Here is a 16,485-nt window from a genome sequence, read left to right as displayed (position 1 = left end):
TTTCTTTAGCATTCTGTGGTTTGGCTACAAGACTCAAAATGCACTTCATGACAGTCCATAAACTTTGCCTTATCTTTGGTCAGCTGAAAACCCTTTTCTCCCCCATCCCATTTGGTCCCTTTTGCTATAAGAACCAAACTAGCATTAAGCATATTTCATTCCACTTCACCTGCTGACAAGAAAATTACCCAACAAATAGGGTTTACTGTGGGGTGACAGAGGTGCCAGAACGAAACATGCATTGTGTTGCTGGAGACAAAGATGCAGTGTAAGAAATCATTCAGACTAAATGTAAACTTCAATTACATTCTGTAATTAGCAGAATGGGTATCTCCATGCAGTCATTTCTAAAAGTCTTTTTCAAGCATTTTGTACCAAAGCAAAGAGTCTGTTGAGCTTTCTACCCTTTAACTCCTTTCTTCCTCCCATATATCATGGTTTAGGATTCAGCAGGTCTATCCCACAAACCCTTAGACGTGAATATTCTCTGTGACTTCCATTTTTAGACATTTTCTGCATAGCAATTAACTTTCTTCTTCTCTCCAAATATCAGTTAAAGGAAAAAAATAACCCTGAACAAATCTCCGCAGCTGATTGCTCTGTCATTGCTCACAGATGGCAAAAACAAAATATACTTGAGGTGGGGTTTCTGACTTTGCAAAAGAGTATGTGTGTGTGCTTCTGTAAAAAAGGAATATAAAAAAAAATATACTTTACAGAATAATCCATTTCATATAAAAGCCATGTCATTTGTTTGGGGCTTTTTTGCTTTGTTAGGTGGGCCCTAAGCCAGTTATACAGAGCATTCTAGTTAAATCAAAACATGCTTTTCCTCTGTGTGTTTTAGGCGTGGAAACTCTTTGTGACTTTACCAGAAAGCCAGGTATTAGCAGGGAACTCACAAAGCCCACAGACTTTTACCTAGACAGGGGAAACCTTGCGCAGTTTATAGCACCATACCTGGGGATGTGATCAGAAATACCTGTTTTCTGGCAGCTGAACCACAAAGCCACATTTGATTCATCCTCAAAGCTCCGAATTGTCACTGATGATCACAAATGGCTCCATCAATCTACCTTCATGCAAGCTGTGAGACCAGCTAGGACAGGTATGACCAATCCTCTTCTCTCCCCATTTACAGCCAGAGGAGGAGAAGAATGATTTCTGAGCTCAGGCAGAAAGATGATGAGCAACATTTCTCAATTCCTTTCATGCATACCAAACGTAAGAGTCTGAATCCATGCAGGTGCTAGTCTGCATCAGATATAAGTAGATTCAAACCCAGGCAGGGCTGGGCAGTGGGTTTTTGAGAAAGGAGAAACTGTGACCCTCCACATTGCAGTGGAAAACATTCAATTTCCAAAGACAAGGCAAAGCTTGGGCTCCACAAACAAGTCACTGCATCTCTGTAGGGAGAAGACAGGTGTAGCGAGAGCTGCCTGACACCCCTGCAAGAAGAACTTGCCCTCTGCATCTGAGCCCACTGGGGAAGGAGATTGCCTGATAGTAGCTGAAAACTCCCAAAGGGGGTGAATAAGCCTCCACATCCGCAGCTCTTACCCGCAGAAAGAAACTGATCAAGACCTGCTAACCACCTACCTCCACAAGTATATAGCCCAGGACTTTCCTCTAAATGGCAATGCCCGTCACGTGAAGATCCTTTCACTACAAGAGTACCCTGGGGGTTCAATGGGTCAGATTCTAGTGGTGTAAGCAGGGGAAGCATCTTCCATTTCAGCAAAGCTGTCACCAACAGGAAATCAAGCCCTGGCCCTACCCCAGACAAAATCTTCCTTAACTGGGAGCCAAGCATTTCAGATATTGGCTTTAGATAATGAACAATTGTTGCATCAATGCCTGTTTTGTAGGGTGTGGCTGAAGACTGATTTTGTTCAAAGTCTTTCACATTAGGACAGAGGAAAATAATCGTTTCAATATGAGCATTTCAATAACAGAAACATTTGAACGGGTTCCACTATATTTTAAGAACCTGATGAAAAATGTGGTGAATAATTACATCCACTAGTTACTGGATCTGCATGTCTCAGAGCAGTTTCAGGGCGGAGGGATGAGAGGGCTGATCTAATGATAAGAAATATATTGTCACTGCATACTCAAGAGGAATGGAATACACAGCCAGTGACTCTGAAAATGGATCTTGCCAACTTGTAGCAAAAGAGTGAAGCTCCCAGTCTTCTTCAGTGAAGTAATGCTCAATACTTGAAAATGATTTTCCCAGGTAGATAAATTGCTCATAAGGAAACATCTGAAATATCTCAGTTTCTCCCCCATACACCCACTCCCAACTTGTTCTGTTAAAGAAAAGAACATGGTTTAATTACCCCAGCTCTGAAAGACCGAACTTCAACTTTCTCAAGAAAATGATCCATGAAAAAGGAAGAACTGTGGAAGACTTGAGAAGTCAGATAACCATGGTAGGCAACTATTACCTAACTCATACTCATTAAATCATTGTCTATCTGAAAAGGCAGTAACAAGTAGCTCTATGGCATTTAGTGATAACAGAGATCAAACTGGTTGCACATGAACTTAACTGTAATAAAGAGAGCAATTTGCACAACTCGGTAATGAGTGTCAACCCGATGCTCCGTGTTGTACAACTGCACTGAAAGGCCACTCTAGTACCTATTCTGGTGCTATTTGGAGCTAGAAAACGCTGGGCAAACTCAGGGCTAGAACAAGTCTACTTGAACTCACTGGGTCTGATTGCATGAAGCTCAAAAGCCATCAGCACTGCTCTCCAGCTTGTCTCTTCTTAAGCAGGGTGCTGATGTCTTGAACACAAGCTCAGCTAAGTGACAGTCAAGAAAATGGGTAGAAATCCACTCCACCTTAAAAATGCTTCTTGTTGGTTTCTGTATTATCTTGACTGGTTGGAAGACAAAAGGAATCACTGGAAATCCTATCCCCCAAGAAGTAACAGGACTTCATTCAATGGATAGTCTGCTTGAAAAGCAAAGGAGCATTTGATATCATTTCAGTACTGACAGAAAGAAATAAGGGCAGAAACTCAAGGGAATTATGATGCTTACATAAGAGAGATTGTTCTTAAAAGCTGTAACATAGGAAAACATAGGAAAAAGAAGCAGTAAGGCCTACCTCAAATGCAAAGGGTTAGATCTGTTGTCCCACATAGGAACATGACAAATAGAGTCATTACATTTGCATACCTTTTCTAATGCAACTTGCTGTCACCACTGGATGGCAAGCATGGTAACATGAGCTACCTTCAAAGCAAACAGCAGACACCATTCCCTTCCAGACTCAGAAACCTTGGTATACATCATTACTGCAAAATAAGATCTCTGGAGTTCAAAAACTTCTTAGAGGGACACACTCCAAAGGCATAAACTGTATGGAGGAGGCAAGGACTATAAATCACTGCCAGTCAGCTTCAAAAAACTGCTGTCATTGCTTCTCTGTGGAGGAGTAAAACGATGGAAGAAATTTCTGTTATGTATGGATGGCTCTACCATAGTATTATTTTAACACCATTTCCTTGTAACCCATCTACACACAACCATTTGAACATTTGCTATAAAGTATGTATGGGGTGACTCATCCAGCTGAAGAATAAGCCTAATTGGTCAGACTTCCAGGACACTGCGTGCTGAGCTATAAGAAATCATAATGTCGTCTATTAGGAGATGCGACAAGTTGCAGAAGCTATCTAAAATTCCTGGAAGAGGTAGTGTGAAATAAGAACCGTTGCCTAGGGACAGTCTCTCCTATACGGTAATTAAAGAGCTCAGATCTGTGCTATTCTGGATGGATGAAAAATATGCATGCATAAGCTTAAATTCTGGGTCTGGCTTGCTCATGCGAGAAAGTTGTCTAATAATTCATTAGCCTCTTCAATAAAAGATACCCAAAAGGCAGAGCAAAGGGCATCTGTGGATTTGACTGCCATGTTCATACGGTCCCAGGATTTCCCCAGGGATTTCGCTCTTCTGTATAATGCAGCTACATGACTCAGGAAAAAAAACCCAAGAACTTGGGAAGAGTTTCTTTCTCCCCTGAGAACATTCCCATACCAAGTGACCAGAAGTAGAGTGGAGAGAAAAGAACATCATAGACTGAAACAAAACTTTGAAACCTTGCAGAGAAGTTATTAGCGCGGAGGAGAATTGCTCCTTGTACACAGATTAGTAGAGCTGTAGTAGCAAAATGGCTTCCTATGAAAACCCTTGAATTCAAACACTGCTGTTGACTCACACTAGTTGTACATGCATTTCCCATATGGCTCTTGTATTTGAAAGCACTAAACCAATGGACCATCTACGCTTGGATGGACTATTGACCTTTCCCTTCATCATTTCTCTTGCAGAAATCAATGAGATTATTTACAGTGTAGAAGTACCAAGAGCCTGTCGCAAATATAGATGAATACCTGTAATTTTAATCAGCGTGTTAGCAAGAAGTTGTGGATGATGCTTTCAATACACCACATACTGGAAGGCTATACAAAGCAACCAGCCAGCAAAATAAAATCTGATGATCTCATTTTTATATATATATATATATATATATATATATATATTTAAGCTTTTGAAAGTGTAGCCAAACTGAGATAATAAAAGTTAAGTATCCTATGTTTTCCTCTTACAAAAAACAAATGCACAGTGATTTCATCAGTAGCAGATAATAGTCCTGCTCATAACCAGAGGGCAGTGTTTTTAATAACTTCACTAAAAATATGCACTGGTACAAAAATGTGGTGCAATAAAAAAAATTTACAAAAGGTAATGAAATATTACCTATTATCTCAGCTCATTTTTGTCAGGAAATAACACTACAAACTTAACATGATACATGGAAGCCTTATGAAAAGCAGGCAGGGAGAGGCTTATAGTCTTATCCAGTATTAGACGAGAGGCTGAGTGATTAATAAGTTGACATTGAAGAGCAGAGAATGGAAACCATATGGACCTTAGGGAAAGGAAATAGCTTAAAAATGAAACTGTCATGCTGCCAGGCTGCATAGGAAGAGGCATCCCACAGCCATCCCCACCACGCAGCGAAGGGGAAAGCAGCTTAAGCCTCTGTCAGCACTGTGCACATAGCTGGAGCTCCAGCCCCCTTGAGCCTGCTGCTGTGCGGTCCTTGGGCACACATGGGTGGGACCAGTGGCAGAACCACATCAAAAATAGGAAGAGGAGAGGAAAAAAATTCATTGAAATGAAAGGTTTGAATGCAACAGCAAGTTGGGTCTTTGAAGAATGGGAAAAATAAGGCACGCTATAGAAGGAGTAGATGGAATGAGATTTATTCATGGCAGTGGATGAGCTATAACTGTACCTTATGGGTCTCCAGCATACCCAGTGTGTAAGGGTGAGATGCTCTTGATTGCTTTTTTAAGTAACAAGGCCAGATCTTTTGATGGGATTAAAACTTGGTGTTACACTAACATTACCACTGTTCAGGGCTGCAGAATTAAGTTCTAAATACCCAGTGAAGCACCATTACCTAAAATATCAACAATGCCATTTATTGCATGTCACAAGCCAACACATCACTGCCAGAAAACTCTACATTTACTGTTGTTTCTCAGGCACATTGTGTCTGTTTCTGATTTGTACATTGCTCACACTGGAAAATGTCTGCTGCGGTTTCCAAGACTGGGGATTTAACTGTGGCTAATTCACTGTTTACTTTACAAGTGGTACCAACAGAGAGTCACTATTGGTGGTAAATAGGTAGTACACATGCAATAACATCAGTGAAGAATTCAGTCAAATCAGCAGCGTGTAAGCCCCTGGTAAGTAACCTAGATCAAAACATATGATGTCCACTGGAAAAAAAAAGCCACCAAGAAGCTATAAACATTTATTCACAGACCTCTTAAGAGTAAATGATGGCTTTAAATATCCTGGACAAAAGAAGCAGAATTGTTCTTGTGAAACATACGTTAGGTATTTTCTGGAAAGAACAGAAACAGTGCCGTTCGGTAGTGCTGCATAAAAGAGTAGCTAAACATTTCTCCTTCCAAGTTGAACAGGCTTTATCTTGAAGTCTCTCAAGAATAAATGGCAACAATTTTTCCTGGATAGAATTCCAATTTTAAAAGTGTATTTTTCTTCTAAATTATTAGAAATACTGATTGATAATACACTTTTTTATTCCTTGCAAAACTAAGAACAGCTGGGCCAAATGAAAGATTATAAGTTCCTTGAGTCAATTCCTTAATTGTTAAGGATGATTCTATGATATGCTTTCACAAAAATTTATAAACCCAATCCTAGCTTTTCAAGGAACAGGACTATATCTGGGCACTGCCCACTCCCTCCCTACTCAAATCATTGATATTTCCTCTGACTGGAAATGTGAAATCAGATCTCACATTTTTATCACACCCATGCTCTGTGTTTTAGGAAAAGCAGCGTATTTTCTCAATGAAAAGGAAGAAAATACTAGCAGCTACATGCTTGGGGTCTAATTTTAGGAGGAACTGAGCCATACTAAGATGCTGCAGTCAACAGGAACTGGGTGACACTCAATAATTCCTGAGTTTCTTTTTATGTTTGAGTAGAACCTGACAAAAATTTCTCCAGGAAATATTTTTCACCAGAAAATTCCAATTCCTGTGAACCAAACCTGCTTACAGGACAGGATATGCTTGGGTACTTGTCCAATATCTCTTTTTTTTAAATACAGTTTGAAATAGCTTTTAATCTATAATGATGTAGTTATATACCAATAAAATATCTTAACTACAAAAAGGGTTGTTTGACTAGAAGACAAAAGAACTTTTTAAAGTCAAAACAAACTTTCAATCAACCTTCCCTGTGATTTTTTTTTGTTCTTTTTAAACACAAATGTTTGAGAAGCAAAAGGATTCAATCCTGGTTTACTTTCCACCTGGGCTGGAAAATATTTTCCTCATTTTTCCTAAGTAGGAAAAGGAAAACATTTCCTACTTGAGATTTAGTTATGAACGTATTTTCATGCCTGTCCTAAAGAAAAAAGCTTTTTACTCATGCAGATAAACCTCTCTTTGACCCTAGTGATGAGTGGAGTGTTAAATTTGTTATGTCTTTACTGTCACTTTGATTCAGTTATTGCAAAGTGAATGGCATTTGCATCACAAGGCAGCAGAATAACCATTTCTTACCTTTAGCCTTTCTGTTACTCCATCAGTGAAACTGACTGTGAATTCAGCAATTTTGGGCACTCTGAGTTTTCCTTTGTTCTTCTGGTCAGGCTGATACTCTGTTCTTGTTTTCACAATTACCTGGAAAATAGTAACACTTATAAGGTTTCTCCACACATCTTTTTGTTATGTAAGCTTGTCTATACAAACCATTCCCTGGACCTACAAAAGTATCTTAGAAACACAAATTATCAGAAACTCATTATACCCTCAGGAACTAAGAGAGACAAATAAATAGCCAGGCAAACCCAAAGACCTAGGACAGTGAGCTTAGCACATTGAGTCCTAAAATAGCTGACAACAAAATGTTTGACACCTGTTTTGTTTAGGAGTAGGCATATAATGTTTATATCATATTCCACAGGCAGAACATGCAGAGTAACAGCCCATCCTAAAGAAGAGCCCTTGCTTACTATAGCCCCATCCTAAAAACTTCCACTTACACAAATTTAAATTTTGGCCATTTGATGTCTCATTTATTCAGGCTCCAGATTATCCATATGAATCTTCTACTATCAACTTGGGTTTTCCCCAGAAGAAAACCATTTGGGTTGTCCTCAGTTTCATTTGCTGACTAATCCAGGTCCTACTAATCTTATAAAAACAAGGTGTCTTACACTTTTAAAATGGCTTTTAAAAGGGTAAGGTCAAATTCCCAATATTGCATTGTCAATTTGCATTGAATTTATCTGTAATCTAGAATGACCCTAAATACTGTGGGTAAAATGCGCACCAAACAGAGAAGGTAACACAATGCCAACTGCCACCAGGGGGGTAAGCATTGGGGCTGTGCTCTGAAACTAACAGCCCTTCAGAGGAGTGAGTGTATCCACCTCATTATACATAAGACTCTTAAAAGACTACCCACCCATGAGCCTATATAGCTAAAGAGCATTGTGAGAGCTTGCCAGTGTAGCCACACTATTGTACTCTAGCTGGAGAATGCACGAGAAGACAAAATGGCCCCAGCCAAGAGCTGGAGCTCATTCCTAGAAAGGAGGCCTGTGGCTGTGAGCACACACTGTGCTTCTGCACAGGATTCCCAACCAAGAATAAGGTCCACAAAGCACACAATGGTTTGGTGTGGTTTGCAAGGTTCTGATATGTTAAACACAAAAAGATAGAACATTGAAGTTCTCCACTCCAGGGTCAACACTTCATCTTGCTGGCCTCCCATTTTGACAGCCTCAGCCTTGCCAAGGTGAAAATTAAACACTCCGGGAGTGGTGACTGGTTCATGTGAGAGCGACAAGAGTGATCCTAAAGCTCTTTGTCAGAAACAAAAAGTCATGAGGGATTGAAAAAGATTAAGCGATGCACAAGGCTGAGTTGCCAGCTAATGAAGAACCTATTTCCAAATGAAGATAGCAAAGTCTGGTTTGGACCACAGAAAACCCCAGGTATTTAATCCTGCTGCGCTTAATGCCATGTGAAAATCCAAGTGAGAAAACCAGCGAGGAGTCATAAGCCAATTTTCTGGATTCAAATGCAAATCATTAAAGACTGATGAATATTTACATCCTTCAGCAAATCCCTCTCAGCAATATTTATTACAGTAGCATTTGCAACATTAAGACTTGGGAAGAAGAGGGGACAAAAAGCCACCCAAATATATTTATTTGTATTAGCATTTCGGAACTCAGGATTTCTGATGACACGACATAGATGATGGGAAATGACACATAGGGACAAGCTTGTTTGAGAGGGCTTGGGATGAACCCTAATCCTACTCTGAATCTGGTATTGAATCAAGCCCCACTGTGCTCTGAGACGACAAATAAAGCAAAGCTCTCTCTCCAGCCACGACAAACCGGCTCAGCTCTGAGTTACAAACAAGGAGTAACCTCATTTTCTCACTCAAAAGGAGGCAAATGCACTCAGGCCTCCATGCAGCTGGCCCCCAATCTTCTCGCTGCCCTTTTGTAAACCCTGTACAGCAAATTGTAGAGTGTCAGCCCTCAACACTTGCCAACCAGTGTTCAGAAATTCCACTCATTCTCCTTTCAAACTGACCAGTTGCAGCATCCAATTCTCCCAAATTCATGCTTCCTGCTTGATATGTTAGCTGCAGACAAAATTTTTACATGCATATGAGGGCTTTTCCACAGGCTCTGATGTTGCCTCTTAATGATGGACCATGAAGCCAGAATAGAATAAAATAAAAATAAATTACAAGCCTTACTTGTATCTAAATATAATTGAATTTTCTTCCATTCTTTGTCATTAACACCAGCTTTCTTACAGGTATTTTTTAACTGCTGTTACATTCAACCAGTACCCTATAAGCTGGAAAGTTTGACTTATGCTGTCTACAGGGATACAGCATGAGACTGAAAATAAACCAGAAGGCATCAGATTCAAGTCCAGTAGCAATGTCTATCATGTCTGTGAATAAATAAGTAAGCTCAGTCCCCAGCCAGATCAGAAGCTACTGAAACACAACTTGCTGGCAGTGCCAGCAGCGAGATGTGTGTGCACAGAGCCATGGTCATCCTGCTGGTCAGTGTTTTGCAAAGAAACCTGCAGTGGTATCAAAAAGCTTTAGTAGAGCAGGTAAGGAATACCTTGCTAAATGCCTTTTGACATCGCAAAAGCTAAATATCTGCTCTCCAGAAGTATCTTTGTCAGGCACCTGGTGGAATTACTTGGCAGAAGAAAGCCAGGGCAGTCAGTAAGGTCTCCTCTTTGAAAGAGAGCACAGAAATAAAATGACAATGGACAGACAGAAAACCATAGTGTGTGGGTAGCATTCAATATTGTGGCTGTAACGATAAAAAATGCTATTTTGCTGAGGGCACGGCGTGCACATGCAGAAGAAGAGAACTACAGTTCAGTTCCCTACAGTCTAAATAAATAAGCCTGCACACGGATCCCACTTTTGCAGCCATTCACCCCCTCTCCATCCAACAAGCTGCCATCAGGATGCCCACGCAAAGGCTTCTGGAAATTGAGTTGTGCTCATCACAACCCTCGAGCCTCCTGCACTAGTGAGACCACCCCTGGCAGTACCCAGGGACAGGAGCGAGCATTGTCAGATGGTAATACAGGGATACACCACACCCCACACACAGGGCTTTTAGCAGAGCATTTGCTACATTGACAGCCTCCCATGCATGTGTCAGATGTGTCTCTAAACAGGTTTAAATGAGAGCTATCAAAAGAACTTTTCAAAATACAAAGTATTAATCTAAGTGCAAATTTAGAAAAGGAATGGTTAATCTTATATATGTATCATTATTGGGTGTTTGCTATTTTGGTTGGTTGTTCTGTTTTCATTTTCCAGTTTTCTGATTTGGGAATGCAGATTTGCCTCCTCCCTCCCCACCCCGCATTCCCTGCCATCAGTCCAATTACACCTTTTCTTTCCACTTTGTCACTGCGAAAAAATTCCTGGCAGTAAAATCTTCCAGAAATTCTAACCAAATCGCTGTTGGATGTACAGTAATAAAAACCCCACTGGCTCCACAGTCAGTGCAATGATCAGCATTCATTTATCACCGGCTGCCCCAGAGCAATTCGATCAGAGCCCAGGATCCCACTGTTTCAATGCAAACAAGGTACATTCATCTCACACCATGACAGGTTTCCTGGGAGAGCTACTGGCGTTTATTACAAACCACAGCCAGCAGAATGATCCCCATTCTCTCTTCTTGTTCGTTTTGCAGCTTTGCTGACTTCAGTAGAGTTATTCTTGATTGAAACAGCAAAAGGGAGTGTAAAACTGGGGTCCTGTGCAGACTGCAATTCCAAGCAAGCTCAAGTGAAAGAAATGCCCATCTCCTCATTCCCTTCTCTGCAATGCTGTTAAGGTGGAAATGAACTGCTGTAACTCCCAGAGCTGGCAGCAATTCTTAGCTGTGCCTCCTGAGTTCAGACAATAAATGCAGACAATCGAACCAGTGCTTAAATGGACAAATAGTCTCTTGCATACTCCTAAAAGGAAAACAATTCACCCCCTCTCTACCCCCACTGCAGAAACACCATTCTGCCTATTCTCTGCACTTGCCTCCTTGAGCTCTCACCTCCTCCTGCATGCTCCCTAACTCACACTCCTCACGGTGAGAAGGGTCTGGCTGTTTTAGGTTGGCATCCCCAAACATGAACTTGCAAGAGCAGGGGATTGTTATTATTATTATTCGTCTCATGAAGCAACCTGCACACCTACAAAATGAATACTTAAAAGCAAGAGCAGCCCCATCAGCTTTTTGGATTGTTTGAGCCTTTGCAGTTGCTGGATAAATACCCTTTGAACTTTTTTGGACATTAGTCAGCCTTTGTGTTCCATCATCCCTGATCCAGCACCAGCTTATGCCTGTGCCTCACTTCGCGTGTTGTGATGGTCCACCAAAGACAGCAATCTCCCTGCCAGTTTAGGCCAGCCTATCTGTAGTCCTTTAAAGTCTATACTGTAGATGGAGCTAGATGAACACTAGCTTGGGGGATCTCCATGCAAATTATGTTGCTGCTGTGACCTCTTCTTGGGTGACATGGTTTAGTGTGACGTGTCCCTGCCCGTAGCAGGGGAGTTGGAGCTAGATGATCTTAAGGTCCTTTCCAACCCTAACTATTCTATGATCCTGTGATTTCCCAGAGACCCTTCACCTTTAACTTGCAGAAAGACTGTGCTGTTCATGGCAGACGCAATAAAGGGGACACAAATAAATAACCCTTCTTCATTTCATATCTGACATAAAAACATTCTTTGAAAGTTGCTTCTTAGATGGAGTTTGCAAACTGATTGTAAGAATACAGGAAGAGATAAAAGGGCTTCCATGCACCAGTGAAAAGACATCTAATTAGAGGAATCCACACTGCAGTCCTTGAAGCTCCTTCTGTAACCAAGTTTATCTAGCATTTGTACTTGTTAACTTCCAGTTCAGCAAAGCACTTAAGCATGTGAGTAGTCCTATTAACATCGAGGGGATGTTAGTCAGATATTTGAAGTGTGCATTTAAGTGCTTTGGACAGATCAGAGCTTAAACTGGCTTCAATCACCTTCTCACAGCCAGTTATAACCCTGATGCTTAGGGCTCCTGTGACATTCTTCTGCAAGATGCCTCAAAGCACTTTACAGACCAGCATGACCCCAGTATTCCATAATACTGGTGGAGTACTATGGGAATATACTATTAAAAAGAGGTTTAGTAATGTGCTGAGTCACATCAGCAATTGGTTGTGTCACGAAGACAGACCACTGCTTGCTACTACTCACAGTGCACCAGGTTTTCTCAGGTTTTCATTAACTGAATGCTAATAGTATCCCCAGGACATCCTCCATACAAATGTAATATTCTTGGGATTAAGGGACAGCAAGATATGGCTGGGGTGGGTAGTAAGTCAGATGCTGCATAGAAAAAAGCAGCTTTCTGCAGAACTGATGTCCTCAGTGATCCTAGGTTAGCACTTGTAACAACAACACTCTCCATGTCTTGAAAGGGTTTACTTTTTATTCCTTGTTGCATCTTCTGGTTCCTCATTCCAATCCCTCAAATACTTTCCTGCAAAAGCTCAGTAGCAGCCAATAGCGAATGGCTTGTAAAAGTTCTAAAAACCCAAACACAATGGGACAACAAGCCATATTTATCATGCTGCTCCACACAAACAAGATTTTTCTAATGGTACTGTTTGCTAATACATTTATCGAGTCCTAAACCTAAATGCACTTATTATTCTTGGCTTATTGCTAGTGACACCACTGGAATCAATAGGAAAGCTTTCCTCGGCTCTAATGAATGCAGGACCAGGCACCTTTTCTGTAGTGATGCTTTGGAAAATTATAGGTGTGCTGAGGTGAGAAACAACAGATAAGAGTCTGTGCACACCAGTGGGAAATCCATCCTCAGCAACCTTGAGAAAGTAAACAGTAGGGGAGTGCTGGGAAAACTAGAGATTTTGGATGCTGAAAGAAAAAAGAAAGCAAGCTTTTAACCAAGTGGATTATATTAAAAGCATTTGCTTTGAGAAGGAAGGATCAGAGTAGACGTGAAATGTGACAAATGGAAAAATATCACATTAAGCATGGAACCTTAAAAAGGATTTTCCTGCAGTGGGATGAAGTAAGTGTTTCAGAAAATGAACTGATATGAATTCTGAGTCTTGTCTCCAACTGGCTAAATGTAACATCATTTATTGCCACTTTATATTTGCGTTTGAGCTCTATGGTTTTCCCTGAAGAAATGAGTAATAATATTTAACGTAACTGGCATTGTGAAAGCTATAAATTATTCATTTAGCAAAGGACATGCAGCCCTGCTGTAATTCCCACTTCACTGCCATGGTGTATGTAATATATTGTGGTTCAGGTGCTGCAAAGTGCAAACCATAAAAATTTAAAATACTACTTCCCAGGATTATTAATAATGAAGAGTCTCACTCGGAGTGGCTGTCAGATTGACAGAAGAGATAAACAAAATGTGTTTCTCCTACTAAGGATAAAGGTTTCTTCCAGGTTCAAAGATGGACTTTGTAGTCCCACAAAATGGTTGTAACACCCCAGCAGTTTCCATGTAAATTAGTCATGCTCACTTTTAAATGAAAATGAGACTCTGGGTTTAACTCGTTTCCATGCCTTTCTTCATCCCTTGCAGAGAGAGAACAGAAAATAGACACTTACACATCATGATTTCCTTTGCCTTCATCACCCAACTGAGCATCAAGAGCTGAGAAAGACCTTAGACCATGTCCCAGCTGTAGCATGCTGTCCAGGTTACTGGTGGTACCAAGATGGTGACTCTCAGACTTGGCACTAAATCTGCTGTGACTGAGCTGGTTTCTATGCTTACGTGCTACAAGCCAAGGGATGGCTAAAATTTACCACCTGCTCACACACAAAATTCTCCAGTGACCTACAAGCTCTAACCCTCCTACACTGCCAGCTTCAAAGAGCAAATGAGATGTGCACATTGCCAACAATAGCTGAAGTGAAAATACACAGCAGTAAAAGAGTATAGGAAAAGAGATGGAAAAAATCATGGTTTAGGGCTTAAAACAATCTCTTTCTTTGCAGGCTTAGGATGAAACATTGACAGACATGAGCATCTCCATGCCTACTGCAGCATCCCCATACCTACTGTAGCATCTCCTGCACCTCCTTCTAACTCTTGCACTAGCTCCTGCTAGAAACAGGACACACTGGACAGGGTGGACCAGTAATCTCAGACTACCTGGCCATCACCATGCTGCAAATGCTCAGGTTTTTAGACAATTAGGTCTTTTAGAACTTTCCGAAACAATTATGACTATGTCCCATTCCAGGGGAGAGGCAGCTATGCTTCCAAATCTATAGGATGACCACATCTCAACAGGCAGACTTCTCAGAGATTAATATTAAAATAAGCATTTGAGGTGTATGTAATGGTGGTCCCCATGGAATCCTAGTCACCATTTGAATACATAAAATGCCTGAAATATTAAGCAGCAAAAAGAAAACAAAAAGGAAAATTCAAGAAAAGGATGCCCTGGGATCAAATCCATAGTCAATGGAGAAAGCCACAGTCAGAAACACTCTGCTGTTTTCCCCCCTGTTTTAGCTCATCTAATGGGTGTTGTGCTGGAAATGAGTTTCACAGAGGGTGGTAGGAAAAAAGTGGTCTCCTGAGTGAGTGCCAAGAGGGTATTCCAGGCAGAAGGAACATCATAAAAGGACAAAGACAGCAAATATAATCAGCCCTGGCATCACCAATGAAAGGCAGCGCAGAATATAAGGGCTGCACTGGAAGCTGAAAGCAGCTGAGGAGAGAAAGGCATAGCTCACAAGCACAAAATGAGCTTGAAAATTATCCTGCTAAGTCTCCCTACAAATCCCTAGGTGACCATAACCATTAGGAACCCACAGGAGGCTTTGAAGGGGTGACAGAAATGGATTTCAGTAGGTTCAGCCAGCAGAGAGTACAGCAAAGCAGACAAAAGAATCAATCTCACAGCTGTAGTGATGGTAAATTGGCCAGGGTAAATTAGCAGAGCTCCACTGATCTAAACTACACTGATTTACACTAGACAAGAATCCTGGGCAGTCTTACTTTCCAGACCAGTAAGTAACTGGTAGATGGGGTTCACTTCATGATCTTACTGAAGCAACTTCTACTTGCAGCAATGGGCTTTTATGTTAGAAAACAAACAAACAAAAAAGAATAGATTACAACAGACTTAACCAAACATCTATATCCTAATAGACTTTTCCTGTGTCCATTTCTGCTGTTTCTGCAGAACACAGCTCTAATTCCAGTGCAGACAATACTGGGGTTAAGAGAGGGAGCTCACAAAACCAGGCACAAGCTAGCTTTAAAACCAGCTAATTCAGTCACTGATGGCAGTGAAATAAAGAAGAGAAAATTTCTCCACAGGCTACACAAATCGCAAGATTTTCTCTGGTGAAGATCTGCAGCAGCCATGCGTTATCAGTATGCAAGGAAGGCAGTTGAATGCCACCCCAGGTGCCTGCAAAGGCTGCGGGCACATGCTTGGGTTGCAGTGCAGTCCTTGCTGTGAGCGGATAGCCTGTGGATGGAGGTGCTCAGTGTGCTAGGAGAAGGATGGTCCCACAGCAGCTATACCGAAAGAGGAGCATGAACTGCCAAGACCCTTGAGCAGGGCTGTCCAAAGCACGCAAACAAAATCAGAAAGGCTACCCCAGAAACTCCATACTGCCAGAGGGCGTGCTGCTGCAAGTATTTATTACAGCTTAATGAGCAGAGGCGATGTTTATATTCAAATACACATTTAGAGGACAAATGGATTTGCACAGTGCAGGAGGGGGACAATGCCACAGGAGAGGAAGTCTCAGACTTCAGTATTCGTAGAGATTAGGCAGAGTATCCCAAGGGGAGAAAGGAAAGGATGGGGAAAGGCAAGAAAACCTGCCCACCCCTTCATATTTGTAATGCTTTCTTCTTGTTTCCTTCCTTTCTTTTATGCATGCTTTCTTTCTCTTTGCATCCTCCTCCTCCTTTTACTCTTCCTCCCTTCAACTGCCACAATTACTAGCCCTTCCCCATCTCTCCTTTTGCTGTTTGCTCCATCCCACCACATTCACCAGCAGCATGAACAGGAGCACAGCCACGTACCCCAGCTGCCTCAGCAGCCCCCCAGACAGAAGTAGGGGAGGCTGAGCTGCCTCTGGCCCCACCACGTGTAGCAGCACCCCCAAACCACCTCCATGTTGCCTTAACAGCATGTGCCTTCAGGCTGGCTGCAGCCACCATGTGCTGCTGGGCTTCGCGGAGGGAAGGCTGACATAGGTATTTCAGCATGGAGCTGCAAGTAGTCCCCTAGGTACAAAAGCACTCATCCAGCATACTATTAATTATGCCTGCTCA

General features: G+C 41.5%; 1 protein-coding gene across 1 annotated transcript in view; it reads right to left on the bottom strand.

The window, feature by feature from the left end:
* The window catches only part of NSG2 (neuronal vesicle trafficking associated 2), a 36,208-nt gene that overhangs the window by 14,490 nt on the left and 5,233 nt on the right, over positions 1–16,485 (bottom strand). The window contains exon 3 of the mRNA XM_057411948.1: positions 7,133–7,252. Within this exon, the coding sequence (XP_057267931.1) occupies positions 7,133–7,252 (120 nt within the window). The remainder of the gene's footprint in view (positions 1–7,132; positions 7,253–16,485) is intronic.

This window comes from Pezoporus wallicus, unplaced genomic scaffold (assembly GCF_028554395.1).
Source record: "Pezoporus wallicus isolate ANWC-B61680 ecotype Strahan unplaced genomic scaffold, APGP_CSIRO_Pwel_v1 contig_6354, whole genome shotgun sequence".
Lineage (NCBI taxonomy): Eukaryota > Metazoa > Chordata > Aves > Psittaciformes > Psittacidae > Pezoporus > Pezoporus wallicus.
Note: the sequence above shows the minus strand (reverse complement) of the source record. Positions and strands in the feature narration are given on the sequence as shown.